We start from the raw sequence: 16,123 nt of genomic DNA on the forward strand, positions 1-16,123 counted from the left end.
GACAGTGTGGATTCAGAATGAATGTTCCTGATGGTGAGGGAGTCCAGAACTAGGGGTCATAGTTTGAGGATAAGGGTAAACCTTTTAGAACCTCTCTGACTCTATTACAATTTTGTCTTTTAAAAAGCATTTAGACAGTTACATGGGTAAGATGGGTATAGAGGGATATGGGCCAAACGCGGGCAATTGGGATTAGCTTCGGGGTTTTAAAAAAGGGGCAGCATGGACAAGTGGGGCTGAAGGGCCTGTTTCCATGCTGTAGACCTCTATGACTCTAACTGAGGTGAGGAGAAATTTCTTCACCCAGAGGGTGGTGAAGGTGTGGAGTTCACTCCCACAGAAAGTAGTTGAGGCCAAAATGTTGTCTGATTTCAAGAAGAAATTAGAAAGGGATCAAGGGATATGGGGGGAAGGGTGGGATCAGGATATTGAATTTAATGATCAGCCATGATCAAAATGAATGATGGAGCAAGCTCGAAGGGCCGAATGGCCTCCTCCTGCTTCTAGTTTCTGTGTTTCTATCTCCACCTTCAATAGCAGAGCCCTTGTTTTTAAATTGCGTCCCCCTCATTCTCGTCTCTCCCACAAGAGGAAATATACTTTCGGCATGCACCCCCATAAGTTACCCTCAGGATTTCTTGTTTCTGCTAAACTCCAGTGGATACAAGCCTCGCCATCCTCCTCAAATAAACCCCCCTCCCCCATCCCAAGCTGAGCCAAGTGAACCTTCTCTGAACTGCAATGAAATCTTGTGTAATCAGCAAGTTTGCGGATGACACGAAGATGGCTGGACTTGCGGATAGCGAAGAGCATTGTCGGGCAATACAGCAGGATATAGATAGGCTGGAAAATTGGGCGGAGAGGTGGCAGATGGAATTTAATCCGGATAAATGCGAAGTGATGCATTTTGGAAGAAATAATGTAGGGAGGAGTTATACAATAAATGGCAGAGTCATCAGGAGTATAGAAACACAGAGGGACCTAGGTGTGCAAGTCCACAAATCCTTGAAGGTGGCAACACAGGTGGAGAAGGTGGTGAAGAAGGCATATGGTATGCTTGCCTTTATAGGACGGGGTATAGAGTATAAAAGCTGGAGTCTGATGATGCAGCTGTATAGAACGCTGGTTAGGCCGCATTTGGAGTACTGCGTCCAGTTCTGGTCGCCGCACTACCAGAAGGACGTGGAGGCATTGGAGAGAGTGCAGAGAAGGTTTACCAGGATGTTGCCTGGTATGGAGGGTCTTAGCTATGAGGAGAGATTGGGTAAACTGGGGTTGTTCTCCTTGGAAAGACAGAGAATGAGGGGAGATCTAATAGAGGTATACAAGATTATGAAGGGTATGGGTAGGGTGAACAGTGGGAAGCTTTTTCCCAGGTCGGAGGTGACGATCACGAGGGGTCACGGGCTCAAGCTGAGAGGGGCGAAGTATAACTCAGACATCAGAGGGACGTTTTTTACAGAGGGTGGTGGGGGCCTGGAATGCGCTGCCAAGTAGGGTGGTGGAGGCAGGCACGCTGACATCGTTTAAGACTTACCTGGATAGTCACATGAGCAGCCTGGGAATGGAGGGATACAAACGATTGGTCTAGTTGGACCAAGGAGCGGCACAGGCTTGGAGGGCCGAAGGGCCTGTTTCCTGTGCTGTACTGTTCTTTGTTCTTTGTTCTTTGTTCAAAACAGTGTTCCAAATGTGGTCTCAGCAACACTCTGCACAACTGCAGCAAAGCTTCACTATTTCGATATTCCATTCCCCTTGCAACGCACACCAACATTTCATTTCCTTCCCAATCACTGGCTGAATACTAACTTTTCCTGATTCATGTACCAGGACACCCAGATCCCTCTGTATCTCAGAGCTCTGCAATCTCTCTCCATTTAAAGAGTAATCTGCTTTTCTATTCTTGCTGCCAGAGGAAGTTTCCCCTCATGGGAGAGTCTGGGACCAGAGAACACAGTCTCAGAATAAAGAGGCGGAAACTTAACCCTGAGCTAGGGTGCTGAATGTCTGGAACGCGCTGCCCGGGGAGGGGAGGTGGGAGCAGGTACGATAGCAGCAGTTCAGGGCCAACTTGACGAATACATGAATAGGATGGGAATGGAAGGATACGGACTCTCTAAGTGCGTACGGTTTTAGTTTAGTTAGGGCATCATGATTGGCGCAGGCTCGGAGGGCCGAAGGGCCTGTTCCTGTGCTGTACTGTTCTTTGTTCTTTGGGGGGGAATTTTTTTCTCCCAGAGGGTCGGGAGTCTTTGGAACTCCTTACCACAGAGAGCTGTGGGGGCAGAGTCCTTGAGGGGAGTTTTCCCGTTCCCCCCGACACAGGAATCGTAGCAGGTGAGGGGGTGGGCCATAAAATCAGCCATGATCCTATTGAATGGCGGAAGAGGCTCGAGAGGCCGAACGGCCTCCTCTTGTTCCTCGTTCTTGTGGTTTTATGGGAGACTAAATGAGTGGGTAACAATATGTAGAACGAAATACAATGTGGGAAAATGTGGGTTATCCACTTTAGTACGAGTAACATAAATCCAGAGAACTTGTTCGCGAGACACAGAAAGCGAACATGCAGATAAAGCAAGCGACAAGTGGAATGTTGGCTTTCATTGCAAGGGGCTTTGAGTACAGGAGGAAAGATATCTTGCTGCAATGATGGGGGAGAGGAGCGTTATGGCTATGGTTTAGAACAATCATTCAGCTGCCCAGACAAATCTGCAAGTGAGTTCAAATCTTACCTTGGCCAAAAGACAGCAGTTAATAAAGCAGAGAGTATTCTGGGATTCATTAATAGGGGCACAGAGTACAAGAGCAAGGAGACTATACTGAACTTATACAAGACACTAGTTAGGCCTCAGCTGGAGTATTGTGTACAGTTCTGGGCGCTACTCTATAGGAAGGATGTGAACACATTGGAGAGAGAGCAGAACAAAGAACAATACAGCACAGGAACAGGCCCTTCGGCCCTCCAAGCCCGCGCCGCTCCCTGGTCCAAACTAGACCATTCTTTTGTATCCCTCCATTCCCACTCCGTTCATGTGGCTGTCTAGATAAGTCTTAAACGTTCCCAGTGTGTCCGCCTCCACCACCTTGCCCAGCAGCGCATTCCAGGCCCCCACCACCCTCTGTGTAAAATACGTCCTTCTGATATCCGTGTTAAACCTCCCCCCCTTCACCTTGAACCTATGACCCCTCGTGAACGTCACCACCGACCTGGGGAAAAGCTTCCCACCGTTCACCCTATCTATGTCTTTCATAATTTTATACACCTCTATTAAGTCACCCCTCATCCTCCGTCTTTCCAGTGAGAACAACCCCAGTTTACCCAATCTCTCCTCATAACCAAGCCCCTAAGAAAAGGTTTACAAGAACGGTTCCAGGGATGAGAATCTTCAGTGATGAGGATGGATTGGAGAGGTTGGGACTGTTCTCCTTGGATAGAGGAAGGCTGAGAGGAGATCTGATAGAGATGTTCAAAATCATGAGGGGGCTGGACAGAGTAGAGAGGGAGAACTGTTCCTGCTCAGAAAAGGATCGAGAACGAGAGGGCGCAGAGTTAAAGTGATTCACAAAAGAAGCAAGTGTGATGTGAGAAAAATCTTTCTCACCCAGCTAGTGGTGGAGGTCTGGAATGTTCTGCCTGGGAGTGAGGTGGAGGCAGGTTCAATGGAGGCACTCGGGAGGGCAGCGGATTATCCATTGAATAGAACCAATGCGCAGGAGTACGGGGAAAAGGCAGGAGAATGGCACTAAGTTATAATGCTCGTTTGGAGAGCCAGTACAGACACGATGGGCCGAATGGCCTCCTTCTGCACCGTAACAATTCTGTGATCCTGAGAGTTAGATCGAACAATGGTGAGGCTGCACCTGGAGTATCGTGCACATCTTTGGTCTTTTACCTTTGGAAAGATATTCTTGCCATAAAGTTCCACAAAGGTTCACAAAACTAATTCCTGGGATGGAGGGATTATTCTGTGAGGAACGATGAAATACACTGAGCCTTTATTCTCTGCCGTTGAGATTAATGGGAGGTAATCTCATTATAATGTACAAAATTCTCACAGGGTGTGGGTCGGATGTTTCTTTGGGCTGAGTCTAGAACCAGGGACACAGTCTCAGAGTAAGGGGCAGGCCATTTAGGACTGAGATGAGGAGGAATTTCTTTACCCCAGAGGCTGTGGAAAATCAATCATTGGGCATGTCCAAGACAGCGAATAATAAATATCTACATGTTAAAAACATGAGGGATGTGGGGATAGTGCAGGGAAATGGTACCGATGGAGATTAACCATGATCTCACTGACTGGGCAAGTGGTGACGAAGGGCTGAATGGCCCTCCTCCTGCTGTTTCTATTCTTTTTATGTTCACAAGAGAAGCCCCACACCCCAGGAATGAGTCCAGCGAGCATTCTCGAAACTGCTTCAAGCACAATTGTGCCTTTTTCAAATGAGACCAACATTGTGAAGTGGCCTCACCAATGCCATGTCCAGCTGCAGTCAAAGATTCCGACATAAACTCCCTCCCCTTGCAATAAAGACCAACATTCCATTGCCCTTCTGAATCATTTCCTATATCTGCTTACCTGAACACCCAGTTCCCTCTGTACCACCAAGTTCTGCAATCTCTCGCCATTTAAATAGTATAATGCTTTTCTATTCTTGCTGCTGAAATGGACAAGTTCACATTTTCCCACATTAGACTCCATCTGCCAATCTTACACCCACTCACTTCACCAGTCTATATCCCTATACAGACTCTCTAGCTCCACTTCACAACTTTCCTACCTATTGCCTTTGTCTTTTAAAAAGCGTTTAGACAGTTACATGGGTAAGATGGGTACAGAGGGATATGGGCCAAATGCGGGCAATTGGGACTAGCTTAGTGGTAAAAACTGGGCGGCATGGGCAAGTTGGGCTGAAGGGCCTGTTTCCATGCTGTAAATCCCCTTGACTTTATGACTCTATCCTGGTGCCATCAGCAAGGTTAACCATCATACATTCGGCCCCTTTGTCCAAGTTATTGATGCAGATTGTAAAATGTTGAGGCCACAGCAAAGACCCACGTGGCACTCCACCAGTTACAGCCTGCCCACCTGACAAAGACCGATTTATCCATAGCCACAGCTTGCTGGTAGCTAACCAATCCCTGGCCCCCGAGCCCAGTGTCCTGGAGCCTGCTGCTTCAGAAGGTGAGGGAGGTTAGACTGAGCTTACCCCACTTGGAGTACTGTGCTCAGCTCTGGTCGCCTCATTACAGGAAGGATGTGGGAAAGATTGAAAGGGTGCAGAGGAGATTTACAAGGATGTTGCCTGGATTGAGTGGCATGCCTTATGAGGATAGGCTGAGGGAGCTCAGTCTTTTCTCCTTGGAGAGACATAGGATGAGAGGAGTCCTAATAGAGGTGTATAAGATGTTGAGAGGCATAGATCGGGTGGACTCTCAGAGGCTTTTTCCCAGGGTGGAAATGTCTGCTACGAGAGGACACAGGTTTAAGGTGCTGGGGGGTAGGCACAGGGGAGATGTTAGGGGTAAGTTTTTCACACAGAGGGTGGTGGGCGAGTGGAATCGGCTGCCGTCAGTGGTGGTGGAGGCAAACTCAATAGGGTCTTTTAAGAGACTCCTGGATGAGTACATGGGACTTAATAGGATGGAGGGTTATAGGTAGGCCTAGAAGGTAGGGATATGTTCGGCACAACATGTGGGGCCGAAGGGCCTGTTTTGTGCTGTAGTTTTTCTATGTTTCTATGGGTATAGAAGGATATGGGCCAAATGCGGACAATTGGGATTAGCTTAGGAGTTTAAAATAAAGGGGTGGCATGGACAAGTTTGGCCGAAGGGCCTGTTTTGTGCTGTAGTTTTTCTATGTTTCTTTCTATGTTTCTATTTCAACGGGAAGAGGATAACCAGGGAAAGGGTAGGGCCCATTAGGGGGCAATCTGTGGGGGGAGCCAGAGGACATTGGTAGAGTGTTGAATGAAACATCACATCCGCCTTCACCCAAGAGAATGAGGACGATGGTGTGTAATTCAGACAGAGAGACTGTGAGGTTCTTGAGCAAATTGACACAGGGAAGGACAAGGTGTTGGAGTTGGTGGCAGCTTCAAAAGTGGATAAAGAACAAAGAAAAAAGAACAAAGAACAATACAGCGCAGGAACAGGCCCTTCGGCCCTCCAAGCCTGCACCGATCATGTGTTCCTAACTAGACCATCCGTTTGTATCCCTCTATTCCCAGTCTGTTCATGTGGCTATCTAGATAAGTCTTAAATGATCCCAGCGTGTCTGCCTCAATCACCTTGCTTGGGAGTGCATTCCAGGCCCCCACCACCCTCTGTGTAAAATATGTCCCCCGCATATCTGTATTGAACCTTGCCCCCCCTTACCTTGAACTTGTGACCCCTTGTGTTTGTCATTTCTGACCTGGGAAAAAGCTTCCAACTGTTCACCCTATCTATGCCCTTCATAATTTTATAAACTTCTATTAGGTCACCCCTCATCCTCCGTCTTTCCAGGGAGAACAACCCCAGTTTACTCAATCTCTCCTCATAGCTAAGCCCCTCCATACCAGGCAACATCCTGGTAAACCTCCTCTGCACTCTCTCCAAAGCCTCCACGTCCTTCTGGTGGTGTGGCCACCACAACTGGGCGCAGTATTCCAAATGTGGCCTAACCAACATTCTATATAACTGCAACATCAGATGCCAACTTTTATACTCTATGCCCCGTCCAATAAAGGCAAGCATGCCATATGTCTTCTTCATCACCTTTTCCACCTGTGCTGCCACCTTTAAGGATCTGTGGACTTGTACACCCCAGTCCCTCTGTGTGTCTATACTCCTGATGGTTCTGCCATTTATTGTATAGCTCCCCCCTGCATTAGATCTACCAAAATGCATCACTTCGCATTTATCTGGATTAAATTCCATCTGCCATTTCTCTGCCCAATGTTCCAGCCTATCTATATCCTGCTGTATTCTCTGACAATGTTCATCACTATCTGCAACTCCAGCAATCTTCGTGTCGTCCACAAACTTACTAATCACACCAGCTACATCTTCCTCCAAATCATTTACATATATCACAAACAGCAGAGGTCCCAGTACAGAACCCTGCGGAACACCACTAGTCACAGACCTCCAATCAGAAAAAGACCCCTCCACTGCTACCCTCTGTCTTCTATGGCCAAGCCAGTTCTCCACCCATCTAGCTAGTTCACCTTTGATCCCGTGAGATTTAATCTTTTGCACCAGCCTGCCATGAGGGACTTTGTCAAATGCTTTACTAAAATCCATGTAGACGACATCCACGGCCCTTCCCTCGTCAATCATTTTTGTCACCTCCTCAAAAAACTCAACGGATAGGGTTAAAGAGAATCCTAAGGCGTTCTATAGGTATGTCAAGAACAGAAGGTTGGTTAGGGCAAGTTTAGGGCCAGTTATAGATGGCAGAGGGAAGTTATGTGTGGAACCGGAGGAGATTGGTGAAGCATTGAACCAATATTTCTCTTCGGTGTTCACGCAAGGGGACATGAATATAGCTGAGGAGGACACTGGGTTGCAAGGGAGTAGAATAGACAGTATTACAGTTGATAAGGAGGATGTGCAGGATATTCTGGAGGGTCTGAAAATAGATAAATCCCCTGGTCCGGATGGGATTTATCCAAGGATTCTCTGGGAGGCAAGAGAAGTGATTGCAGAGCCTCTGGCTCTGATCTTCAGGTCGTCGTTGGCCTCTGGTATAGTACCAGAAGATTGGAGGTTAGCGAATGTTGTCCCATTGTTTAAGAAGGGGAACAGAGACTTCCCCGGGAATTATAGACCGGTGAGTCTCACTTCTGTTGTCGGCAAGATGTTGGAAAAAATTATAAGGGATAGGATTTATAGTTATTTGGAGAGTAATGAATTGATAGGTGATAGTCAGCATGGTTTTGTGGCAGGTAGGTCGTGCCTTACTAACCTTATTGAGTTTTTTGAGAAAGTGACCAAGGAGGTGGATGGGGGCAAGGCAGTGGACGTGGTATATATGGATTTTAGTAAGGCGTTTGATAAGGTTCACCATGGTAGGCTTCTGCAGAAAATGCAGATGTATGGGATCGGGGGTGATCTAGGAAATTGGATCAGGAATTGGCTAGCGGATAGGAAACAGAGGGTGGTGGTTGATAGTAAATATTCATCATGGAGTGCGGTTACAAGTGGTGTACCTCAGGGATCTGTTTTGGGGCCACTGCTGTTTGTAATATTTATTAATGATCTGGATGAGGGTATAGTTGGGTGGATTAGCAAATTTGCTGATGACACCAAAGTCGGTGGTGTGGTAGACAGTGAGGAAGGGTGTCGTAGTTTGCAGGAAGACTTAGACAGGTTGCAAAGTTGGGCTGAGAGGTGGCGGATGGAGTTTAATGCGGAGAAGTGTGAGGTAATTCACTTTGGTAGGAATAACAGATGTGTTGAGTATAGGGCTAACGGGAGGACTTTGAATAGTGTGGAGGAGCAGAGGGATCTAGGTGTATGTGTGCATAGATCCCTGAAAGTTGGGAATCAAGTAGATAAGGTTGTTAAGAAGGCATATGGTGTCTTGGCGTTTATTGGTAGGGGGATTGAATTTAGGAGTCGTAGCGTTATGTTGCAACTGTACACAACTCTGGTGCGGCCGCACTTGGAGTACTGTGTGCAGTTCTGGTCCCCACATTACAGGAAGGATGTGGAGGCTTTGGAGAGGGTGCAGAGGAGGTTTACCAGGATGTTGCCTGGTATGGAGGGGAGATCCTATGAGGAGAGGCTGAGGGATTTGGGATTGTTTTCGCTGGAAAGGCGGCGGCTAAGAGGGGATCTTATTGAAACATATAAGATGATTAGAGGTTTAGATAGGGTGGATAGTGATAGCCTTTTTCCTCTGATGGAGAAATCCAGCACGAGGGGGCATGGCTTTAAATTGAGGGGGGGTAGTTATAGAACCGATGTCAGGGGTAGGTTCTTTACCCAGAGGGTGGTGAGGGATTGGAATGCCCTGCCAGCATCAGTAGTAAATGCGCCTAGTTTGGGGGCGTTTAAGAGATCCGTAGATAGGTTCATGGACGAAAAGAAATTGGTTTAGGTTGGAGGGTCACAGTTTTTTTTTAACTGGTCGGTGCAACATCGTGGGCCGAAGGGCCTGTTCTGCGCTGTAATGTTCTATGTTCTATGTTCTATGTTCAACTTCCAGTCTCCAGGTCCATTTCAATTGTGTCCTAGGCTGCTGCGGGAGGCAAGGGAGGAGATTGCAGGGGCTCTGACCCAAAGTTTCAATTCCTCTCTGACATGGGGCGGCACGGTAGCACAGTGGTTAGCACTGCTGCTTCACAGCTCCAGGGTCCCGGGTTCGATTCCCGGCTCGGGTCACTGTCTGTGTGGAGTTTGCACATTCTCCTCGTGTCTGCGTGGGTTTCCTCCGGGTGCTCCGGTTTCCTCCCACAGTCCAAAGATGTGCGGGTTAGGTTGATTGGCCAGGTTAAAAATTGTCCCTGAGATGTGTAGTTAGAGGGATTAGCGGGTAAATATGTGGGGGTAGGGCCTGGGTGGGATTGTGGTCGGTGCAGACTCGATGGGCCGAATGGCCTCCTTCTGCACTGTAGGGTTTCTATGATTTCTATGATAAGAACATAAGAACTAGGAGCAGGAGTAGGCCATCTGGCCCCTCAAGCCTGTTCCGCCATTCAATAACAAAGAACAAAGAAAATTACAGCACAGGAACAGGCCCTTCGGCCCTCCAAGCCTGCACCGACCATGCTGCCCGACTGAACTAAAATCCCCTACCCTTCCAGGGACCATATCCCTCTATTCCCATCTCATTCATGTACTTGTCAAGACGCCCCTTAAAAGTCACTACCGTATCCGCTTCCACTACCTCCCCCGGCAACGAGTTCCAGGCACCCACCACTCTCTGTGTAAAAAATCTGCCTCGTACATCTCTTTTTAAACTTGCCCCTCGCACCTTAAACCTGTGCCCCCTAGTAATTGACTCTTCCACCCTGGGAATAAGATCATGGCTGATCTTTTCGTAGACTCAGCTCCACTTACCCGCCTGCTCATCATCACCCTTAATTCCTTGACTGTTCAAAAATTTATCTAAGCTTGCCCTAAAAACATTCAATGAGGTAGCCTCAACTTCTTCACTGGGCAGAGAATTCCACAGACTCACAACCCTTTGTGTGAAGAAGTTCCTCCTCAACTCAGTCCTAAATCTGCTTCACCTTATTTTGAGGCTTTGCCCCTCGTTCTAGTTTCACCCGCCAGTGGAAACAACTTTCCTGCTTCTATCTTGTCTATTCCCTTCATAATCTTATATTAGGTTAGGACATTATTCCCTGGAGCGTAGAAGATTGAGGGGAGATTTGATAGAGGTGTATAAGATTTTGATGGGTATAGATAGAGTGAATGCAAGCAGGCTTTTTCCACTGAGGCTAGGGGAGAAAAAAACCAGAGGGCATGGGTTAAGGGTGAAGGGGGAAAAGTTTAAAGGGAATATTAGGGGGGGCTTCTTCACACAGAGAGTGGTGGGAGTGTGGAATGAGCTGCCGGATGAAGTGGTGAATGCGGGCTCACTTTTAACATTTAAGAAAAACTTGGACAGGTTCATGGATGAGAGGGGTGTGGAGGGATATGGTCCAAGTGCAGGTCAGTGGGGCGAGGCAGAAAAATGGTCCGGCACAGCCAAGAAGGGCCAAAAGGCCTGTTTCTGTGCTGTAATGTTCTATGGTTCTGTGGTTCTATATGTTTCTATAAGATCTCCCCTCATTCTTCTGAATTCCAATGACCATGGGGGAGGTGCCAGACGACTGGAGAACAGCTAACGTGGTTCTGCTATTTAAGGAGGGTTGTAGAGATAAACCAGGGAACTACAGACCAGTGAGTCTCACGTCAGTGGCAGAGAAACTACTGGAGAAACTTCTGAAGGAGAGTATCTATCTCCACTTGGAGAGGCAAAGCTTGATCAGGGACAGTCAGCATGGCTTCATCAGAGGGAGGTCATGCCTAACATTTGATTGAATCTTTTGAGGAGGTGACCAGGTGTGTAGATGAGGGGAGTGCAGTCGATGTAGTTTATATGGATTTCAGCAAAGCTTTTGACAAGGTCCCACATGGGAGACTTGTAAAGAATATGGGATTCAGGGTAATTTGATAAAGTGGGTTCAAAATTGGCTCAGTTGTAGGAGACAGAGGGTGATGACAGAAAGCTGCTTTAGTGACTGGAAGCCAGTGTCCAGTGGAGTACCACAGGGATCCGTGCTGGGTTCCCTATTATTCATCATTTATATAAATGACATTGACGATGTGGGGGGGTAGGATCAGTAAGTTTGCGGATGACACAAGGATTGGACAGGTGGTTAACAGTGAGACAGAGTGTCTTAGGCTACAAGAAGATGTAGACTGAATGGTCAAATGGGCAGATAAGTGGCAGATGGAATTTAACCCTGAAAAGTGTGAGGGGATACACTTTGGAAGGAGTAATTTGACAAGAAGATACTCAATGAATGGTAGGACACTAGGAAGTTCTGAGGAACAAAGGGACCTTGGTGTGTTTGTCCACAGATCTCTGAAAGCGGAAGGGCATGTTAATAGGGTGGTGAAAAAGGCATTTGGGACATTTGCAGTTCTGGTCACCACATTTTCGGAAGGATGTGATTGCACTGGAGGGGGTGCAGAGGAGATTCACCAGGATGCTGCCTGGGATGGAGCGTTTCAGTTATGAAGAGAGGTTGGATAGGCTTGGGTTGTTTTCTCTGGAACAGAAAAGACTGAGGGGCGACCTGATCGAGGTGTACAAGATTATGAGGGGCATGGACAGAGTGGATAAGGAGCAGCTGTTCCCCTTAGTTGGAGGGTCAGTCTCGAGGGGACACAGGTTCAAGGTGAGGGGCAGGAGGTTTAGGGGGAATGTGAGGAAAAACCTTTTTACCCAGAGGGTGGTGAGGGTCTGGAATGCGCTGCCTGGGAGGGTGGTGGAGGCGGGATGCCTCACATCCTTTAAAAAGTACCTGGATCAGCACTTGGCACATCGTAACATTCAGGGCTTTGGGCCAAGTGCTGGCAGATGGGATTAGATGGGAGTTCAGGTGTTTCTAATGTGTGGGTGCCGACTCGATGGGCTGAAGGGCCTCTTCTGCACTGTATGATTGTCTGATTCGATGATTCTAGCCTGAGCTTAGTGAGGTGAATCTGAGTTTCCTACTCGCTTGGCACGGATGTCCATTACCTTGTTGCCTGTCTGTCTAACACTGGACCTTGCTTTTTGCAGACAACCACACTGATTGGACTGTTGAAGACTGCCCGTCTGTTGCGGTTGGTCCGTGTGGCTCGGAAGTTGGACCGTTACTCTGAGTATGGAGCCGCTGTCCTATTCCTGCTCATGTGCACATTTGCCCTGATTGCTCATTGGCTGGCTTGTATCTGGTACGCCATTGGCAACGTGGAGAGAACCTTCTTGCAGCCTAAGATTGGCTGGCTGGATTCACTGGGTGATCAGATTGATAAGCCCTACAATGAAAATGACACCTCATCCGGTCCGACCATTAAGGATAAGTACGTGACTGCACTTTACTTCACCTTCAGTAGCTTAACGAGCGTGGGATTTGGCAACGTCTCACCCAATACAAACTCCGAGAAAATCTTCTCCATTTGCGTGATGCTGATTGGCTGTAAGTACCTTGAAGCATACCTCAAGCTAATTGGTTGATTTTGGGGTTTATGATAGAACGGGACAGGAAGTTTTAGATAATAACAAAGTGAATCACTTCCTGTCTCTCACCCTGACCCCACTGGGTATTGTTATCAATCCTGTCTCTGATTGGCTCCAACATCCTGGAGAATGTGTTGGTTTTCAGTGGCTGGGCAGTGATCTGACAGATGATTGGTCCCTCTATATAAACAAAACCTCACTTTCATTTGATGTTGTGAGTGGTATTTCCAAAATACTTTTATTAATTCTTGGGATCCGGGCAGAAATGGATTTGGGAATTGTGTTTGTTATAGTCAGTATGTTCTAGACTCACAATGGCACAGAGGAAGCCACTCAGCCCATCGAGTCTATGCTAGCTCCCCGAGGATCAATCCAGTTACTATCACTCTCCTGCTCCAACTCCTGAATGCTGCAAATTTATTTCCTTCAAAAACCCATCCAATTTCCATTGGAAATCCTTCACCGTCTCCGAATCCACCGGCCCCATGAGCAGTGAGTTCCAGCTCATTACCACTCGCTCGCTGTGTAAAATCTTCATCCTCACACCATCCACAATGCACCCCACCCACTCCCAGTATCCGTCACCCAAAATCTTAAACCTGTGAACCCTGCTCTCCTCCCCCTGTCTTGTTCATCAGCCGAGGGAACAGCGTCTCTTTATCTCCCTATCTAAAGCTGTGATCATCGTGTTGACCTCGATTGAATCTCCCCTCGATCTCCTTCACTCCCACAGAACACAGAACACAGAACAGTACAGCACAGAACAGGCCCTTCGGCCCACGATGTTGTGCCGAGCTTTATCTGAAACCAAGATCAAGCTTTCCCACTCCCGATCACCCTGGTGTGCTCCATGTGCCTATCCAATAACCGCTTAAATGTTTCTAAAGTGTCTGACTCCACTATCACTGCAGGCAGTCCATTCCACACCCCAACCACTCTCTGTGTAAAGAACCTACCTCTGATATCCGTCCTGTATCTCCCACCACGAACCCTATAGTTATGCCCCCTTGTAATAGCTCCATCCACCCGAGGAAATAGTCTTTGAACGTTCACTCTATCTATCCCCTTCATCATTTTATAAACCTCTATTAAGTCTCCTCTCAGCCTCCTCCGCTCCAGAGAGAACAGCCCTAGCTCCCTCAACCTTTCCTCATATGACCTACCCTCCAAACCAGGCAGCATCCTGGTAAATCTCCTCTGCACTCTTTCCAGCGCTTCCACATCCTTCTTATAGTGAGGTGACCAGAACTGCACACAATATTCCAAATGTGGTCTCACCAAGGTCCTGTACAGTTGCAGCATAACCCCACGGCTCTTAAACTCCAACCCCCTGTTAATAAAAGCTAACACACTATCGGCCTTCTTCACAGCTCTATCCACTCCCAGGAGAACAACCTCAGCTTCTCCAGCTGAATCTTGTGATTAGGGCGGCACGGTAGCACAGTGGTTAGCACTGCTGCTTCACAGCTCCAGGGACCTGGGTTCGATTCCCGGCTTGGGTCACTGTCTGTGTGGAGTTTGCACATTCTCCTCGTGTCTGCGTGGGTTTCCTCCGGGTGCTCCGGTTTCCTCCCACAGTCCAAAGATGTGCGGGTTAGGTTGATTGGCCATACTAAAAATTGCCCTTAGTGTCCTGAGATGCGTAGGTTGGAGGGATTAGTGGGTAAATATATAGGGATATGGGGCTAGGGCCTGGGTGGGATTGTGGTCGGTGCAGACTCGATGGGCTGAATGGCCTCTTTCTGTACTGTAGGGTTTCTATGATTTCTATGATTTCTAAGATCCCTCAATCCCTGGAACCATTTGGGTAAATCCCCCTCTGCACCTTCCAATCTCTCACCCCCTGCCCCGGTGTGTTTTTGTGCAGTGTGTTAGTTCAGGAAGTGTGTGGGGTTTTGCAGTCAGGATTGTTTCACTCACGGATCTCTCTTCCTGTAGCTCTGATGTACGCCAGTATTTTTGGGAATGTATCTGCCATTATCCAGAGGCTATACTCAGGCACAGCCAGGTATCACACACAAATGCTTCGAGTTCGAGAATTCATTCGCTTCCATCAGATCCCGAACCCTCTGCGGCAGCGATTGGAGGAATATTTCCAACACGCCTGGTCTTACACCAATGGCATCGATATGAATGCGGTGAGTCAGAGCTGGAGCTGGCTCAGCAGCCAATGGGCTGACTGATCTGCTCATTAGCAGCAGTTCCTGGTTTGGATAGGGTGGGAGTATGGTGGAGAGCAGGGTAGAGTTTGCTCAAGAGGTTACACAGCTCTGGACCGAGCACCCCCCCCGTCCCCGCCGGCACTGAGAGTTTCCTGACCTCACGTCAGGGTCAATCGCCAACTCATTGATCAGTCTGATTGGTCAATATTTCCATCATTGGATCATGTGACTGTCAGGATGCTGGAAGCAGAATGACATCGACCTTTTTCATCCAATCACCCTCGGTTCTGCTGGAAATCTCTCCGGTTCCTGGACCCCGGACATCACTTACTGACTCCCAGTTACAAACAGACTTTCCACATCCAGCCGTGAATGGTGATGGACAATTAAACAACTCACTGGAGGAGGTTCCACAAATATCCCCGTCCTCAATGACGGAGGAGCCCAGCACATCAGTGAAAAGATAAGGCTGAAGGATTCGCAACAATCTTCAGCCGGAAGTGCCAAGTGGATGACCCATCTCAGCCTCCTCCAGTGGTCCCCAGTCTCTCAGATGCCAGTCTCCAGCCAATCCGATTCACTCCACGTGATATCAAGAAACAGTTGGAGGCGCTGGATACTGCAAAGGCAATGGGCCCTGATAACATTCCAGCAATAGTACTGAAGACTTGTGCCCAGAACTTGCTGCTTCCCTAGCCAAGCTCTTCCAGTACAGTTACAACACTGGCATCAACCCAACAATGGGCGGCACGGTAGCACAGTGGTTGGCACTGCTGCTTCACAGCTCCAGGGTCTCGGGTTTGATTCCCGGCTTGGGTCACTGTCTGTGTGGAGTTTGCACATTCTCCTCGTGTCTGCGTGGGTTTCCTCCGGGTGCTCCGGTTTCCTCCCACAGTCCAAAGATGTGCGGGTTAGGTTGATTGGCCAGGTTAAAAATTGTCCCTGAGATGCGTAGTTAGAGGGATTAGCGGGGTAAATTTGTGGGGGTAGGGCCTGGGTGGGATTGTGGTTGGTGCAGACTCGATGGGCCAAATGGCCTCCTTCTGCACTGTAGGGTTTCTATGAATGTGGAAAATTGCCCAGGTATGTCCTGTACACAAAAAGCAGGACAAATCCAACCCGGCCAATTACCGCCCAATCAGTCTACTCTCGATCATCAGTAAAGTGATGGAAGGGGTCATCGACAGCGCTATCAAGCAGCACCTGCTCAGCAATAACCTGCTCAGTGACGCCCAGTTTGGGTTTTGCCAGGGT

At 48.2% G+C, this 16,123-nt stretch overlaps 1 protein-coding gene across 1 annotated transcript in view; it reads left to right on the top strand.

Moving 5' to 3' along the window:
- Positions 1–16,123, top strand: part of LOC144496028 (voltage-gated inwardly rectifying potassium channel KCNH7-like) — a 124,591-nt gene that overhangs the window by 93,492 nt on the left and 14,976 nt on the right. The window contains exons 5-6 of the mRNA XM_078216980.1: positions 12,267–12,666; positions 14,646–14,845. Coding sequence (XP_078073106.1) covers positions 12,267–12,666; positions 14,646–14,845 — 600 coding nt within the window. The remainder of the gene's footprint in view (positions 1–12,266; positions 12,667–14,645; positions 14,846–16,123) is intronic.

This window comes from Mustelus asterias, chromosome 7 (genome assembly GCF_964213995.1).
Source record: "Mustelus asterias chromosome 7, sMusAst1.hap1.1, whole genome shotgun sequence".
Taxonomy (NCBI): domain Eukaryota; kingdom Metazoa; phylum Chordata; class Chondrichthyes; order Carcharhiniformes; family Triakidae; genus Mustelus; species Mustelus asterias.